Source organism: Trichosurus vulpecula, chromosome 1, assembly GCF_011100635.1.
Source record: "Trichosurus vulpecula isolate mTriVul1 chromosome 1, mTriVul1.pri, whole genome shotgun sequence".
Classification (NCBI taxonomy): Eukaryota; Metazoa; Chordata; class Mammalia; order Diprotodontia; family Phalangeridae; genus Trichosurus; species Trichosurus vulpecula.
Genome location: NC_050573.1, coordinates 419,001,886 through 419,020,459, shown reverse-complemented (window position 1 = coordinate 419,020,459; position 18,574 = coordinate 419,001,886). Strand labels below are relative to the sequence as shown.

General features: G+C 37.7%; 1 protein-coding gene across 2 annotated transcripts in view; it reads left to right on the top strand.

Annotated features, from left to right (window-relative positions):
* The window catches only part of PLPP1 (phospholipid phosphatase 1), a 119,805-nt gene that overhangs the window by 39,059 nt on the left and 62,172 nt on the right, over positions 1–18,574 (top strand). Inside the window, exon 2 of one of the 2 annotated variants that reach the window (XM_036760853.1) lies at positions 1,413–1,567. The exons of the other annotated variant lie outside the window; for it this stretch is intronic. Coding sequence (XP_036616748.1) covers positions 1,413–1,567 — 155 coding nt within the window. The remainder of the gene's footprint in view (positions 1–1,412; positions 1,568–18,574) is intronic. 2 annotated transcript variants of the gene reach the window in all.

Below are 18,574 nucleotides of genomic sequence, written 5' to 3'. Positions count from 1 at the left end.
AGGGGGGAGTCAAGGCAATTGGGGTTAAGTGACTTGCCCAAGGTCACGAAGCTAGTAAGTTTTAAGTGTCTGAGGTCTAATTTGAACTCAGGTCCTCCCGACTCCAAGGTTGGTGCTTTATTTACTGCGCCACCTAGCTGCCCCTACATGGATTATTCTAAAAGGTGTATTAGTTAACTTTTGAAAACAAGTTGCTTGAGTGGTTCCCTTTTTCTTTTATTCTGAATTTAAACACTTAAAGAAGGCATTTCCACATAAACAGCAGAGCAGTTTGAAAACTATCTTGTTTGTTACTTTCTCCTTAACCTCTTAAGTATTACAGTAGCCCCCTTTTTTATATCACTGTTTTTCCTGCTTCACCCCTCATTAACAGAGGGAAAGAAAGGGAGAAAAAACCCCTTCTGATAAATAAGCAGAATTTAGCAAAATGTGGTCCACTCAGTGGCCATGTCCAAAAATCCATGTCTCTGTACCTATTGCCCATCGCCTTTCTGTCATATGGTGGATAACATATCATCCTACGTCCTCTAGAGACATGGGTGATTGGTTATTGCTTTGAGTTCCTAAGTCTTTTGAAGTTGTTTTGAATTTATAATGTTGTTGTCTTTGTATAAAATTGTTTTCCTGATTTTGCTCACTTCATACTCCTTGAGATTCTCAGATTGTGTGTGAAAGATACTCATGATTTTCTTTTTTTTTTACCCAGAGTAGATTCATGTTGCTTTGCTATGATTCATTATGAGCTTTGCTCTTTTGATTCTAATTCCCTCCCCTCTTTCAACCTTAAAAATTTTTTCTCCCTGAAAGTATATAGGCGCCCAGTGGGTGCCAGGTACTATGTTAGCTATTGGGAAGACAAAGACAGAATGAAACGGTCCCTCCTCTCAAGGAGCTTATTACTTTCTCTTGGGGAAAACAATATATACAAAGCAAATATAAGGTGATTTTAGGGGAAGGTGCTGTCAGCTGAGGGATCAGCTCTAGAAGGTGATATGCTTGAGGTGAGCTCAGGAGAGCAGGAATTGGAAAGTAAGAAATGGAAGTGGTGGGGTTGGTGGAAGGGTAGTTCATTCTAGGCATGGGGCCTCAAATAAGGTACAAAAGGCTTCCATGACAAGTTTTTCATAACTTAACGTCCTATTGTACCAATTCTGCTCTTTCCTGTAATGGGCTTACTTTATGACTAGACTATAAGTAAGTAGAGAATTTAAGAGAATTTTTTCCTGTGAGATTGGGAGGGCGAGGATGATATGGAGGAGTGAATGCTATGGACAAGCTGCTGACCAGAGACTACTACCCTTAGGTGTTATGCGCTGGTACCCCTTTCTTAGAAAAGGGCAAACCTGATGAAGTGTGCCTTTGAAGAGAATTGAATTTAACCATGTCTGTCTTTTTTTTCCCTTCGCCCACAGCTGCCTTGCCCTTGATTGTTCTAAACTTGGCCAAAATAAAGCCATATCAGAGAGGCTTTTTCTGTAGTGACAACAGCATCAAGTATCCGTACCATGACAGTACCGTCCCATCCCCTCTCCTCTACGCAGTGGGGTTCACTCTGCCTATTTCTTCTGTAAGTAACTAAGTCTATAGGTAGTGGTGGGGATGATGATGATGGTGATGATGATGATGATGTGGTGGTGGTGGTGGTGGAGGAGGAGGTATGGAATTGGGATGGGGTCTAATTCCATAGTTGCTGTGGTTGAGCAATTGATTTAGAAGAATACCCACTCTCACAATTTAATATGTCAACAGAGAGCCAATTAAGGATTTATAGAATGTTAGAGCTAGAAAGGAACCCTCATCTCATCCAGATTCCTCCTCTGAAAGATAAGGGAATGGAGATCTGATAAATGGAGACATACTCAAGATAACACATTGGTGGCAGAGCCAAGAGACTAGAATTTTTTTGATGTGATTATTAAATATATATATTAAAAAGAAAAAAACAACAATACAACCCCCTGAACCAGAGTTGTACTCAAACAAGATTAAAATGTAAATGGATAGCATTTAGCAAAATAAAATACAATGGAACAAAGATAATATTAATATGTGGTTTTTAAATTCTCCTTGCTTCTATTTGCATTTTTTGACACCACTCCTAAAAACCTTTAAGGTGTTCTGGGGTTGAGAAGAAAGTACTTTTTAATTTGAGAATACACATAATACCCCAGTCCTTTCACTAGAGAGAATGTAAATAGACCCACTGTCCCCCCAGGCCTCACCTGTCTAGTTTGCAGAATGGTCTGACGTTCATGTTGAGTAACTGGAACTTGTCCTCCTTTTAATGGAGGATCCACCACCGTATTCCTACATTTAACTCATTGAAGATTGAACAAAGACTCACTGTTTTCTCTCTTTTTTTGTTGTTGTTGCCTGTTCTGAGATTTAGAGCTGAAAGTAAACTTTGAGATCATCTAGTCCAACGATCTCATTTTGCAGGTGAATTAGTTTACCTTCAAAGAGGGAGAAATTGCTTGCCAAGACTACAGAGGCAGAAACAGCTAGAATTCTTCTTCCACATCCCTGCTCATTCCACATCCGTCTGTTCTGTTGCTGGGGTAGCCAGGCTGATGATGGGCCTCTCAGGGTCCTAGACTTTATCAGGGTCTAGGTGTTTGCTTTGACCTTCCCTCACCATTGACTTTGTCTTGGCATTTTACTCTTTTTTCATGCTGTGGTAGCTCAGTATTACATTCAAATGGAACTGTGATCTCATTGATGGGATGGTGCAGGTTATAGTTCATCTAAACCAGCCCATTCTGTGTGACTCTTGCCTAGTGTACTAGAGGCCTTGGGGGTTCAGGATTAGGGCTGCTAATAGAGACATTAACTATCCTTTCAGTATAAGAACCTGCGGGCTTAATAGCATAGTCCTTTGTTTGAGCTCAAGCTAGCTCTGTCCCTCTCTCTCTTTCTCTCTCCCGCCCCCCCCCATTTTAAATAAGATGTATTGCCTGAAATATGGTCCCCAGTCTATTGTGCCATGTTTAAAATGTCTAAAAAAAGATTTCGTGAATATGTATCTTCATTTGATATATTTTTAATTTAACCTCAAATGAAAATTATTTCTGTGATATGGATGCTTTTGCATAAAGTATTTTAGTAACAAAAATAATCATAAGGCTAAAGGGGAAAGTGTAAATATGATAGGAGATAGAAAAACTTCTAGTTTCTCAGGGGGTGGTCACAGTGTCTTATTCATCTTTATGTCCCCCACATTTGCCTTGTAATCCTTGTAGACATTGAGTAAATATTAACTAGTTCAGTATCCATACATCTTGTAATCATTTGTAATTAAACTTTTGTAATTAATTTAAAGATAATAGGTCTTTTTCCTTCCTTTTCTTACCTTCCAAAGCAAGATCTCTAAAGTTTTCTGAGCCGCTTCTTCCTATGCTAATATAAAATGGCATATTACTTGAATAATTGAAACATTTGATACAGGGTTAAGTTCCCTTAAGTGTGATTCTGATAGATTTTCTTTTTGAGAGACTGGATTCAAAATTCATACTTTGTGAATTGTTTTAAGAAAAAAGCAGTGACTTCTTCAGCCCAACTTGGAAAATGTTTTCTGTTTTCTGTTTAATCTGTTTCAAAAGATGTCTTAATCTTTAGCTTGACTATTATACATTTCTTATTTTTAGCATATGATTCAGCACATTTATTTTGCTTTAACACAACTTTTATTTTTTAGACCCGACCAAATGCAAGGTATGCCAAGTAGCTGATAATTCACATTTCTTTTTTTTTAATTTTTTTTAATTTTTATTTTTAGTTTACAACACACGGTTCTACTTAATTTTGAGTTCCAGATTTTCTCCCCTCCCTCCCGCCTCCCTCCCCAAGATGGAATCTCATATAACTACCACGTATAACTTCGCATTGAATTCATTTATACACTAGTCAAGTTGTGGAGAAGAATTATGACCAATGGAATGAATCATGAGAAAGAAGTAACAGAACCAAAAAAAAAAACAAAACAAAACCCAAAAACAAAAACAAAAGAGAAGAAAAAAAGGGGGAAAAAAAGGCGAGCATGAAGTGTGCCTCAATCTGCATTCAAACTTCATAGTTCTTTCTCTGGATGTAGATAGCATTCTCCATTGTGAGTCCTTTGGAGTTGTCTTTGTACCTTGTGTTGCTGAGAAGAGCGAAGTCTGTCAGGGTTGGTCCTCACAGAATCCATATATCTGTGGTTGTGTATAATGTTCTCCTGGCTCTGCACCACTCACTCAGCATTATGTCGTGTAGGTTTTTCCAGGTTGTTATGAAGTCCATATCATCCCCATTTCTTATGGCACAATAGTATTCCATTACCTTCATATACCACAACTTGTTCAGCCATTCCCCAATTGATGGGCATCCCTTTGATTTCCAATTCTTGGCTACCACAAAAGGAGCTGCTATAAATATTTTTGTACATATGGGTCCTTTTCCCGCTTGTGTGATTTCTTTGGGATACAACCCTAGAAGTGGTATTGCTGGGTCAAAGGGTATGAACATTTTTATGGCCCTTTGGGCGTAGTTCCAAATTACTCTCCAAAATGGCTGGATCATCTCACAACTCCACCAGCAATGTAACAATGTTCCAATTTTCCCACATTTTCCCACATCCTCTCCAGCATTTATGATTTTCCTGTTTTGTTATTGTAGCCAATCTGACAGGAGAGATGTGGTATCTAAGAGTTGTTTTGATTTGCGTTTCTCTAATTAGTAGTGATTTAGAGCATTTTTTCATATGCCTATAGATAGCTTTAATTTCTTCCTCTGAAAACTGCCTGTTCATATCCTTTGACCATTTCTCAATTGGGGAATGGCTTGTATTCCTATATATTTGGCTCAGTTCCCTGTATGTTTTAGAAATGAGGCCTTTATCAGAGATTCTAGTTGTAAAGATTTTCTCCCAATTTTCTGCTTCCCTCCTAATTTTTGTTGCATTGGCTTTTTTTGTACAAAAACATTTCAATTTAACATAATCAAAATTATCCATTTTGCATTTTGTAATGCTCTCTATCACTTGTTGGGTGATAATTCACATTTCAAAGAATATTGTTTCCTGTCCTTAGTTGTTCACAAAATTCTCTTATTCTTGGCTCTGTGGAGTAAATTCTTCCAAAATTTATCATCCTTTTTAAAATGCTATAGGAAGAAATAGGGAGCCCCGGAGTAGGAAATTATATAGGAGATATCATTTAGATATTTGTGTATCTAGAAATGATTTTTGAATAAATTTGGAGTATGATAATGTTTGGGAAAATTATCGATTCTTTGCTACATTATACCTTAAGCATACTAAGGAAGAAGGAAAGTAGATATGTAAATTTTTTGTTTGTTTTCTGAATAGATGTGAAGAGAAGTATTCTGCATGTTGTTCATAAAACATCTATTAGTTTCTACTTTCTGTAGTAGAGAGGAGCACATCACTGATGGGAAGTGTTTAAGAATGTGATAACAAGGGGCAGCTAGGTGGTGCAACGAGTAGAGCACTGGCCCTGGATTTGGGAGGACCTGAGTTCAAATCTGGCCTCATACACTTGACACAGTTACTAGCTGTGTGATCTTGGGCAAGTCACTTAACCCCAATTGCCCTGCCTTCCCCCCTCTAAAATAAAAAAAAAGAATAAGAAGGTGATAACAAGAAAAGGTGATGCTTAGACTCTCTTAACTTTTTTGTAACTTTCTACTCCTCTTTCATTTTTTTCCTCCTCTTGTCATTGTTCCCCTCCCCCCACCATGTAAAAAGTAAAAATTTGAAATATAATGAAAACTTATCTATAGTAGAAAGAATATGGTTTGATTTTTTTTGAATTTGTTGAAATGGATTGTTTTCTTTTTCTTTATTGAATGAATTAAAAGAATACTAAGGTTTGATTTTTTTTGTTCATTTTAAGGTAAAGCTATTTTTCTTCTCTTTTCCAGTAGTAGAACTAGTATGGTGATCAAGCATTAACTCTCTTCAGAAAGTATCTTTACCCTATGTAGGTATCAGAAAAGCAAATGTTACTTGGAACACCTTGAAATTGAATTTTCTTTTTTCTTTTATTTTTTCAATTCTAACTTTTTTATTGATATCTTTCATTTTCATATATATTCATTTTTTTAATTTAAATTTATTTATTTAACATATTTGGTTTTCAGCATTGATTTTCACAACAGTTTGAATTACAAATTTTCTCCCCATTTCTACCCTCCCCCCCCACTCCAAGATGGCTTATATTCTGGTTGCCCTGTTCCCCAGTCAGCCCTCCCCTCTATCACCCCCCTCCCCTCTCATCCCCTTTGCCCTTCCTTTCTTGTAGGGCAAGATAAATTTCTACACCCCATTGCCTGTGTATCTTATTTTTTAGTTGCATGCAAAAACTTTTTTTGTTTTTGAACATCTGATTTTAAAACTTTGAGTTCCAAATTCTCTCCCCTCTTTCCTTCCCACCCACCCTCCCTAAGAAGTTGAGCAATTCAACCTAGGCCACACATGTATCATTATGTATAACCCTTCCACAATACTCATGTTGTGAAAGGCTAACTACATTTTGCTCCTTCCCAACCCATCCCGCTTTATTGAATTTTCTCCCTTGACCCTGTCCCCTTTCCAAAGTGTTTGTTTTGATTACCTCCACCCCCATCTGCCCTCCCCTCCATCATCCCCCCCTTTTATTTTTTTTTATCTTCCTCCCTCTTCTTTCCTGTGGGGTAAGATACCCAACTGAGTATGTATGGTAATCCCCCTCAGGCCAAATCTGATGAGAGCAAGGTTCACTTGTTCCCCCCTCACCTGCCCTCTCCCCTCCTCCCACAGAACTGCTTCCTCTTGCCACCTTTATGCGAGATAATCCACCCCATTCTATCTCTCCCTATCTCCCTCTCTCAGTATGTTGCTCTCTCATCCCTTAATTTCATTTTATTTCTTTTAGATATCTTCTCTTCAACTCACCCTGTATCTGCTCTCTCTCTTTTACATATATATATACATATATACATACATACATATACATATATATACATATAAACACACACATATATATACACATACATACACACATAGATATATACATACATACACATTCACTTATATATATACATAAACATATATATATATACATATATATGCATATTCCCTTCAACTACCCTAATACTGAGGTCTCATGAATCATACTCATCATCTTTCCATGTAGGAATGTAAACAAAACAGTTCAACTTTAGTAAGTCCCTTGCAATTTCCGTTTCTTGATTACCTTTTCATGCTTCTCTTGATTCTTGTGTTTGAAAGTCAAATTTTCTATTCAGTTCTGGTCTTTTCACTGAGAAAGCTTGAAAGTCCTCTATTTTACTGAAAATCCATATTTTGCCTTGGAACATGATACTCAGTTTTGCTGGGTAGGTGATTCTTGGTTTTAATCCTAGCTCCATTGACCTCCGGAATATCGCATTCCAAGCCCTTCGATCTCTTGATGTAGAAGCTGCCAGATCTTGGGTTATTCTGATTGGGTTTCCACAATACTCAAATTGTTTCTTTCTGGCTGCTTGCAGTATTTTCTCCTTGATCTGGGAGCTCTGGAATTTGGTGACAATAGTCCTAGGAGATTTCTTTTTGGGATCTATTTGAGGAGGCGATCCATGGATTCTTTCAATTTCTATTTTGCCCTGTGGCTCTAGAATATCAGGGCAGTTCTCCTTGATAATTTCTTGAAAGATGGTATCTAGGCTCTTTTTTTGATCATGGCTTTCAGGTAGTCCAATAATTTTTAAATTATCTCTCCTGGATCTATTTTCCAGGTCAGTGGTTTTTCCAAGGAGATATTTCACATTGTCTTCCATTTTTTCATTCCTTTGGTTCTGTTTTAGAATATCCTAATTTCTCATCAAGTCACTAGCTTCCACTTGCTCCAATCTAATTTTTAAGGTAGTTTTTCTTCAGTGGTCTTTTGGACCTCCTTTTCCATTTGGCTAATTCTGCCTTTCAAGGCATTCTTCTCCTCATTGGCTTTTTGGAGCTCTTTTTGCCATTTGAGTTAGTCTGTTTTTTAAGGTGTTGTTTTCTTCCGTGTATTTTTCAGTATTTTTTTGGGTCTCCTTTAGCAAGTCATTGACTTGTTTTTCATGGTGTTCTCGCATCCTTCTCATTTCTCTTCCCAATTTTTCCTCTACTTCTCTAACTTGCTTTTCCAACTCCTTTTTGAGTTCTTCTATGGCCTGGGGCCAGTTCATGTTTTTCTTGGAGGCTTTGGTTGTAGGCTCTATGACTTTGGCTGTATGTTTTGGTCTTCTTTGTCACCAAAGAAAGAATCCAAAGTCTGAGACTGAATCTGGGCGCGTTTTCGCTGCCTGGCCATATTCCCAACCAACTAACTTGACCCTTGAGTTTTTCAGTGGGGTATGACTGCTTGTAGACTAACGAGTTCTATGTTCCACGTTTGGGGGGGAGGTGCCAGCTCTGTCAGACCCGCACTACTCCTTCCCCAAGAACCCCCAGTCCATACTGGGCTTAGATCTTCAGCAGGCTGTTGCACTCCTGCTCTGATCTGCCACTTAATTCCTCCCACCAGGTGGGCCCGGAGCCGGAAGTAACAACAGCTGTAGCTGCCCCACCTCCGCTGCCCCCGGGGCTGGAAGCCGAACTGCGAACTCCTTCCAGTCCTGCAGCTTTTCCCACTAACCTTCTCCGCAGTGTTTGGTGTTTGTGGGTTGAGGGGTCTGGTAACTGCCGCAGCTCACATACTCAGGGCTCTAGGGCCCCCTCCGCCCGGCTTCTGGTCTGGATGGTCCATGCCGCTCAGGCTGGGCTCTGCTCCACTCCGTTCCCAGCTCTGAGCTCCGTGTGGAATAGACCTCACCCAGAGACCATCCAGGCTGTCCTGGGCTGGAGCCCTGCTTCCCTCTACTGTTCTGTGGGTTCTGCCCGAAATTGAATTTTCAAGATTAATGATTTGCTATAATTACTGATATCCTTTTAAAACTGGATGAGTTCAGAGTGAATGTTCAATCAAAAATTAAGTACTTTTAAAAAATTGAAATGTGAGTACACACTATATTGTATTAGATCTATGAATGGAGATGGTTTAAATATTTTGACATTTAAAAGCAGATTATGTAGGAGAAAAAGTCATTTAGTAATGAAATATATTGCCGACAATCAAAATTGTAACTCATTTAGTTTCACATGAGCTGTTTTCACCGAATTCTGATGTGGTTTTCCCTTTTGCTCTGGTTTTCTCAACTGACTCATTGGGAAAACATCTGCTCATGAAATCAACTGCTTAAAAAGAGTCTTTAGTGTTAAACAAGTCATTAGTATTAGGGCATGTTATAGAATGCCTCTGATGAGGTTACCTAGTTACACCCTATGGCAAATGGGGCGTGTCTTGCTTTTGAAACAAGATGATTCGGTTGTCTCATTTGCTAAATTCTATCTCTGTAAATTAATGTCCTTTATTTCCTGTCTCTTCTGTTGCTTTTCCTTAACACTGAAGGATTTGAAATACAGCCTTCTTTTGTGCTCTGTGAGTAAAAGTGTATCAGGTGTGTATTTGGACAAAAAAAAAAACAAAACCAACCGCAAAATGGGCTTTTCACATTTATTAGCACTTTATTGTTTGTAAAATTCTTTCCTCACACAGCTACAGTATTTATTTTAAGTAGTAGTATAGCTGAGGAAACAGAGGCTCAGTATATGGAACCCCTCGGGACACACTATTAAGTGTCAGAGCTGGGACTTATCTGTCTTGTGACTTCAACTGGTACTTTTTCTATTGTATCATATTGCCTACTAGCCAGTAACTAACTGGATCCTGTAGTGGGGAGCCTAATAAGATCAGCCTGTTGATTTTCTCTACCACAGAAAGTATCCCTTTTAAGACAATTTGTGAATATTTTGGTGCTGTAACATTCCTTCTCCGTCATGGACAAATGGTGAATATGGTCCCTGTGCCCGTTTGACTTTAAGGATTTTACATTGTCAATTGACTTAACTTCAAAGTGAAATTGAGGTGGGGGAGGGTATCTTTCCTGTTCCTATCTTTAGTGATATTTTGAAAATGAGTGGAGGAGGCTGTATGTATTCAAGAAACTGGGTAATCTTCCCACAGTGTTGGTCTTCTTGAAGGTTGTTTGCTACCAAAAACATGTTTCAAGTGTCTTCTGTTCAAATGATGAAGCTTCTTCTTGCTATATAAAATCACTGAAAATTGCTACAAGATTGCTATAAGATATTTACTTGGGCAAGTGGATACCAGCATAATTAACTCCATGGAATGGTATTACTTGACTAAGGGGAGCAAGCACATAATAGCTCCGTCTTCCTTATACTTGTTTGATTGTCATTTTGTCTTTCCAGAGAAAAGGAAGGCAGAATTGGGGAAGGAGGAGAAGGAGAAAAGGGGGTAATCAAAATCATAGGAAGTACCTTTTAGCTTACAAATGATTTGAAACTTTAAATCAAGAAAATGTAAATGCTTTAAGTTATTTTCTTGTGATGAGTCATGTTTATTGTAGCCATTTATAACTAGAAAAAAATGTAACTTGATTCTCATAGGACAAATCTTATAATTATTAAGTTCAGTGATTAACAAAATATTTATATGGGTGTACTCACTGGACACTGGTGTTTCCTATAAAGAAACATTACTATCAAATTTTTTTTTGTAATATTACTTAAATTTTCCAAGCTGCCTAGATGAGAAGATTTAAGGATTAATTTACGAGGAATTTTTAATGGTAAAGATTTCTACTAAGATTTAGCACTGGGCCTTTAGAAATTAAAATTTTTTTAAAAAACTTTCGGTTTTAAAATATTGTGCTTGTTTTGGTGTAAAGAAACATTTTAATTAGGAACTTGAACTGAGAATGGGGAAAAATATTTACCCTCAAAAGTTCTTTAAAAAAAAGTTCTAAAACTTCTAAAAAGTGTTCATAAAAACACCATCTTAGAACTTCTCCTTTATGTAGGAGTATGGAGCTAGTAATTCAAACTCCCCTCCCCCCATAACAAAACAAAACCGGGTTTAAGTGAGGCAGGCCCTTCAAAGTGTCCTGTGAGTTTTGACTACTACCTTATTCAGTAATTGGGAGTGTGATGAGGCCAAAATAGCCTCTTGGGAGGGGCAATGTGTGAAGCTCCTCAGCTGTCCCTTGGAGCCACAAATAGCTTTTCTCACATGCCAATTTACAGGAAAATCACTTAATGTTTTTTTGTAGCAAAATCCCTCAGGCCTGCCCTTTTCTAGTCTGTCCCTGTGTATCAACTCTTGCCTTGTTGCTGTTCCCTTTTTTTTCTTCTTCCAGATTTTCCTCTTAAATACATTAAATGACATTACATTTAAGCCTTTGTATGAAGGTGCAGAGACTGAGGAAGTGAAGAGCTGTGGGTTTGAAAGGAATGTATCTAGTATTTTTCACTGACTTGAGAAAGAAACTGATTTAAGGTCAAGACTGTAGTCACAAGACAGAAGGCATGTTGTGATTATTGTTTTTGGGTTTGAATTTGCCTTTTGATGTCTGATTATCTGTTCCTCAAAGATAAGTCAGCACAAAGCACAAATATTGTTTAGATTGATGCCAGCGATCTCAAAAGTGGGGTGCCAAATGACTGACACTTTGTCTCTAGGGGTGGGGGGATGGGATTCAGGAAGAGAGTGTAGAAGCTCCTTTACATTTCCTTAAATTTCCCTTATATATGACTGATAGGCTGAGATGCATAAGGCTTGTAAATTACTTTAAATCAGATTGTTTTCCTAGATAACATCCTTATTGAAAGAATGAGACTTGTTTGTGGAGGAAAAGGGGGATAATTCTGGAACGCAGTGTACTTAATAGGATTGTGGAGTTCATGGAGAACTCTGGGTATCATGAAGATAAGGAGACCGGAGAGGAGGAAGAGGTATCAAAAGGGAGGTGCCAGAAGACCAGCTTTGCCTTTTGTAATTTTAGCCTTAGCGGCAGCCACTGATTTGGAGCTTTGGCACACCTGGGAAATGAAGGGATGGATGGTTCTGGATACATATGTGGTGATGGTGATGATGGTGGTGGTGGTGCTGAACTCCCCTCTGAACTTGTTTCCTGTTACAGGTTAGTGGACTGGAGTGTGGAGTAGTGTTAAGAGCATTGGACTAACAGTTGGAAGACCTGGGGTTCTCATTGTGCCTCAGGCACTCACTGGTTAATTGTTTTATAACTTGGGCAGGCAAAAAGGACTGGTGTCCTTTTCTGAAAAAATGAAAGGGTTGGACTGGGTAGTCTAGGGTGATGGCGCCAAAGTAGCTGAGCTGTTGCCTGGGTGGACTATGTTAGATGATCAGCTCAACTACTACTCATTCACATATGTGCCTGATTGTTGCTTTCTAGATAATGAGAACAAAAGGTGTCCATGCCCATTTTTTCTATTACAAAATGAATGCTTTAAGACTCTCAAAGGCATGACTGAAAATGTCACTCTGGGGAAGGGTCTTGATTCCCTATAGAGCAAAGGTTTTGTTTCCAAACCCAAGTCATTCAGGCCATGTTTCCCCAGTATCCAATAATTTTTTTCCACATACATGTGTCTGTTCTGTGCTTTCTTAAACTTTCTGTCACATTAATTTCAGCCTTTGAAGTTGGAATCAGAAATTGTCTGCAAATTGTTTTCTTTCCCTACATGCTTATTATTAGTCTTCTAATATTCAGCTGAGGGCTTCTGTAGTAATGTTTCTTTTCTGGGACACCGTTAGTAATTTGTTTTGCTCCAGTCCAAGGATCCATAGTTATAAAGGTAGCTTGTCCAGTGTGACTGACACTCTGAATCTTTCAGAAACTCGGTTTTGGGAAATGAGGGTAATATAAATAATATTTGTTAGAAGGAATCTGTCAACAAAAATATTAGAGGCCATTATGTGTCTTTGTCCTCTTCAACTTCTTCAGCTTTTATCTTGACTGACTATACCCTGAGGTATAACTCATAGTGGGATTTGTGGCTGCTTATGAATGATAACTAATGTAGTCATAAGGTCTTATTCAAAGATTATATTATTATACTTATAGATTATATACATGTGTATATATATGTATGTATTTCTTAGGCTTCTTTGTGGTAATAAATACTGTCAATACAAAGAAATAGAAAACCTACAGTTAGCAAGTATGACCTGAATGAAGATCCAGCAAAGGAGACTGAGGAAGTTCAGACAGATAGGTGGACAGCCAGGAGACAGCAGTGTCACAAAAATGTGTCAAAAAGAGCATGGTCAGCAGTGTCAAACTGCAGAGAGGTCAAAGAAGGATGAGGACTGAGAAAAGACCATTAGATTTGGCAGTTAAGCAATCACTGGTAACCTTGGACAGCACTTTTAGCTGAATGATGAAATCAGAAGCTAGATCACAGTTAAAGATGTAGAGGGAGGAGAGCCAATAGAGACATCCACTTGGTGGCCCTCCCCAGGAGTTTGACTTGAACAAGCAAGAATAAGCCATCACCTTTTCTCCTCCAATCATTAGGGAAAGATTTGCTATATTGATTCATAAAATGGTCACAATTTTTACATCCGTTTTGGTAGTTCAGTTATGGGTGTTTCTGTTGACATGATGATCAACTGTGAAAGACTTAGGTACTTGGATCAATAGAATGATTGAATATAGTTCCAAAGGACTCATGATGAAAAATATTATCTACCTCTAGACTAGAGAACTGATGAATTCTGAGTATAAATTCTTTATTTTCATTGTCTTTTTTGGGGCAACATAGCTAATATGTAAGTGTTTTGCATGATTTCACATGTATTATTGTTATCATATTGCTTGCCTTTTCAATGTGGGAGAGGGGCTAGAGGGAGAAAATTTAGAACTCAAAATTTCAAAAAATGTTAAAATAACATTAAAAATATACTGTTTGAAAAAAAATGTACCATTTGAAAAAATAGGAGTAAAAGTCAAGTGACTGAGTTTTTTCTTGCTCTTTTACTTAAGTAGTTGTGTGACATTAGTTGCCTCTTTGGACTTTAATTTCCTCAACGAAGGTTTTGAACTGAATTATTTCTAAGGTCTCTCCCCCTCAAAAAACTTATTTGATTCAAAACAACAAGTATTAGCACGATTTTTTACCAGACCAGTTAAATAGGGCCTAGGAAACAGAAAGGTTACACATGATGAGGGAAATTTTTTTTAAAAATTCCCCCTTCCATACAAAATAAGAATAATAGCCTATGACTCAGTTTTGGACATAAACATCTTAATTTCGGTGATAAAGTATTATTCCTATATGTATATTTTAGACAATTTTGTATTTTCACATCCATGAACATACACATTAGGGATGTGTGTGTATAAAATGTACATCAGAAAGGATCTTTATTGGATTACTGTTAATATGGGATTAAATGGGCAATACTGCTCCAATCACCATTCAGCTGGATTTTCTTGCATTTTAGTAGACAAGATTCACAAAACTTTCATCTTGAGTCCCCGTTAGTCCTTTGATTGTGAACATAATAGAATGAAAGTCCAGTTCAAGTGTGTCTAAATAGTGGCCTTGGTGATACAATCATCTTTTGTACTGCAAGATATTTTGTATCTATTTTATTCAGATTTAGTTTTGCAAATAGAAATCCTGCTAAAATTCCAGTAAATTGCTATTTGTTTCTTCCATTTCTTACATGCAGCTGACCTTGTTTAATCTCATTTATTACACCCTAATAAACGTGACATTAGGGAATATCTTTATTCACATATCTAACAGTATTTCTCAGAATTTTTTGGAAAACCTCTTAAAACTCTGTCTTAAAACTTAACTGCAAATATTCTAGTATTTATTTCTAAAGTGACTTATTTCTCACATAGTGAAAACTGATATCATGCTACTTTAGTGTATAACAGTTAAAGTATACATTTTATCATACTGACTTTTTTTAAAAGAGTCCTCTCATTTCTCTGTTGTTGGTATTTGTTTTGCCTTATTGAAATGAAGCTCTTTCCTGAAACAGTTTCTGCTTGGGTCTCCCCAATAGGATCTCCCAGAGCTTTCAAAGATACTTGGTTACTTTTTAGGCTTCCCAGGTTGTTAATTTTCCCTTCTTTCCAAAACAAAAACAAAAACAAAAACACCTTGTTCCAGATATCAGAAAAACTAGTTTGGCAGAGGCTGATTTTTGTGGGGAATTTCATTGGAAGGAGTTTGGTGCCCTCTTTGGTGGATTTAATCCATGTGTCTGGGTTAAGATCTTCATTTGGTCCATTCAGCAAACATATTCAATGCCTCCTATTCATTAATTTCATAAGAATATATTAAAACTGCTGTGCAAGACACTGTGATTAGGACCCAGGGATATAAAGACATAATGAAAAACAGTGAGTTTTTACTTCCTGTAAAATAGCCCTTGACCCTTCACAAGGGGTGGATGTGGTGGTATTGTGATAGAACATTTGCACCGATAATCTGAGGAAGGAGTAAGGAGAACATTTTTATTCAGAGCATTTTGTTGGATGAAGCACAAGACCTCAAGTATGCATCATTTGTTGGTGGGTTATTTCATGCTTAGGCATCTGGATTTATGTGGACTTTTCTTGGCACTTAAGAATTCTTTTGATCTCAGAGCTTCGTTTACCCAAAGTACCATGGGAAAGGGAAATTTTCAGAGGAGCATTTTGGTTTTGTTGGTGTACTTCATACTTAGGAGTCTTATGGTTGGACTTATTTGCACCACTTTCCTTGTCATTCAAAATTTTTAAGCACTTGTTTTGTGTCAGGTACTCTGTTAAGTTCTGAGGAGTTGGTCCTCTAACTGGGGAAGCCCACATACAGCAAAGCTGCAGTGCTTGATGGAAGTTCTCGGGATACAGGTACATAGCAAGGCTTACGGATCCTTAGTGGTACATGGACAAGCCGGTGCCCCAGAGTCTGGAGGCCTGACTTCAGGCAGAAGGTTTGATATGGCAGATAATAAATAGGTCTTCTAGGGCCTTGGTCTTTCTTGAAGGGTTGTAGTTGGTGACTAGGTGGCAAAAGAGATAAAATCTGAATTGAAATTTTCCCTTCCTAGTGATCCTGGGCAATTCACTCAGCGGCCTCACCTGCAAAATGAAGAATGGCTTCTCAGGTCCCTTTCCAGCTTTGAACGAGTAGCGAGTTATAGGATTGTAGATTTAAAGGGCACAAGAATCCAAGTCTGCTCTGCAGCACGGGGGTCCTATTAGGGATGGGCTCATCCTCCCACTTTGGAAAGGTTGGGCCTGAGGGCCGAGGGGAAAGAAGACTTTGCAAGGAGGGTGAGGGAGTGCTGGCTGTTCTCCCGTCTGCGTTAGGAGATGAGATCGTTCTAAGAGATTTATTTGAAGCAGAACTGAAAGCTGTTATTAGGGTCAATCTGGCAAAAGAAGCTTAGCAGTAACTTCAGTGGAATATAATAATCACACCTGGATCCTGTTAAGAAAGAGAACGTGAAGAGTAACAAAGCTCAGACATTGCAGCCCTTTGTGATCATAGAGCCCTTGATATTGGTTATCTCATCGAAGCCTCACAGCACTCTTGTGAGTCAGGTAGTCTTAGTAGTTATTTCCTTTTTATTTTACAGGTGAGGAGACTGAAGCTAAAGGGTTGTGATTTTCTGAAAGCGCCAAAGTAATTCAATTCAATGAACATTTATTAAGTGCCTCCTGTGTGCCAGCCATTGTGCTAAGTGGATTTTGGAAATAATAACGATAATAATAGAAACAGGAACTGTGCTAAAAGTGCCTTACAATTGTCAACCACCCTGGGAGGGAGGTGCTGCTATCATCCTCATTTTATTGTTGAGGAAACTGAGGTAGACAGATTAAGGGACTTTCCCAAGGTCACACAGCTAAGCTAGTGAATGCCTGAGGTCAGATCTGTACTCGGGTCTTTCTGAGTCCAGGCCTAGTGTTCTACCTACCTGCCTTAGGTCATATTCCCTGCTTACTTCTGAACAAATTGGAAAAATATTTTCTTCTAATTTAGGGAAGAACAGTCTTTCTGAATTTAAATCCTGTGATCCTGTGGCATAGGATTTTGTGATTTTCAGGTATTTGTGCCTTTCTTATGGGGAGAAAAAGATGAATTAAAGTGCCTGAAAATTAGATAAAGAAATGTTGAATATTCTCTCTCCATTCTTCCACCACCCTACCTCCCACTTTCGTCCTCTCATGGTAGGTGAAGAGGGGAAGATTACAAAAAACTTTTGGCTGTGTGTAAGGATAGAGGGAGGTGAGTTTCAACCAATTTTTTTTTTAATTTTACTTTTTCCCAATTTCCCAAAACAATTTTAATCTTTTTTTTTCATTTTTGAATTCCAAATTCTCTCCCGCTCTCCCTTCATTGAGAAGGCAAGCAATTTGATAAAGATTATACATGTGTAGTCATTGCAAAATATTTCAATATTAGTCATGTTGTAAAAGAAAACACAGAAAAAATACCCAGAAAAATAAAGTAAAATAACACTATCCTTCGATCTGTAATTCAGATTCCATCAGTTGGCGATGGATAGCATTTTTCATCACAGGTCCTTCAGAAATTGTGTTGGGTCTTATATTGCTGGGAATATTAAGTTATTCACAGTTGATCAATATTGCTGTTACTGTATACAGTGTTCTCCTGGTTCTGGTCACTTCTATTTGCATCAGTTCATGTAAGTCTTTCCAGATTTTTCTGAAAGTATCTTGCTTGTCATTTCTTTTATAACACAGTAGTTTTCCCTCATAGTCATATACCACAACTTGTTCAGCCATTTCCCAATTGATGGTGTTTAAGGCCTTTTTTTTCCACATAAGTCTCCTGTGATTGCCTATTGACAGTGGGCAGTTTCAACAAACAGTTATCTAACTCCTTACTCTATTCAGCCAAAAGCTAAGTCAAGGGAATGGAAAGAGTTGAGGTACCCTTTATGCATTATAAAGATGAAATATTGACTAAATTACCAAAGATGTGTATACCTTTTTTTTATTTCAGAATGACCTGTTAATTGTTTAATCTTTGAAAGGACAAATAAAATATGAGCTTCCTGAAGAGAGGGAATTTTTTCATTTTTGTATTTTTATCCCTAACCTAGTACAATGCCATACAAGTATTAGACACTTACATATTTAAATGCAACTAAAATGCATAGTTCCTAACTTTTTCTAATTTTGGTATGTGTTCATTATCTTTCATACATCTACTATCCTTCATCTTTTTTGAGTTCTTGGTGCTCTTATATATCCCTTTTCACTGAAAAGGAACTGATTTTTGATTCACTTCCTATTTTGTTTCAAATCATGGACTAGTATATGAAATGAAATGTTTACAGTTTTATTTTACTGTCTAAAAATAAGGACAGAATTTGCAGAATGTGGGTATTGTTTTTTTTGTACCCTCACCTTGTAGCTTCAAAAACAGACACCAGGAATGTGTTTGGGTTATAATTTAATTATTGAAATATATAAATAAAAAACTTTAAAAGTTAATTATGAAATAGTTTGGCTAGCCTCCAAACAACTAGTTTTTCATAAGGGGAATGGACTGGCGTAGGAGGTGATGGATTTTCTTTTCTTGGAGGCCTTCAATTGAAGGCAGTCTGGGTGACCATTTAGGGGGGATTTTTGCTTGGATCTAGATTAGATCAGG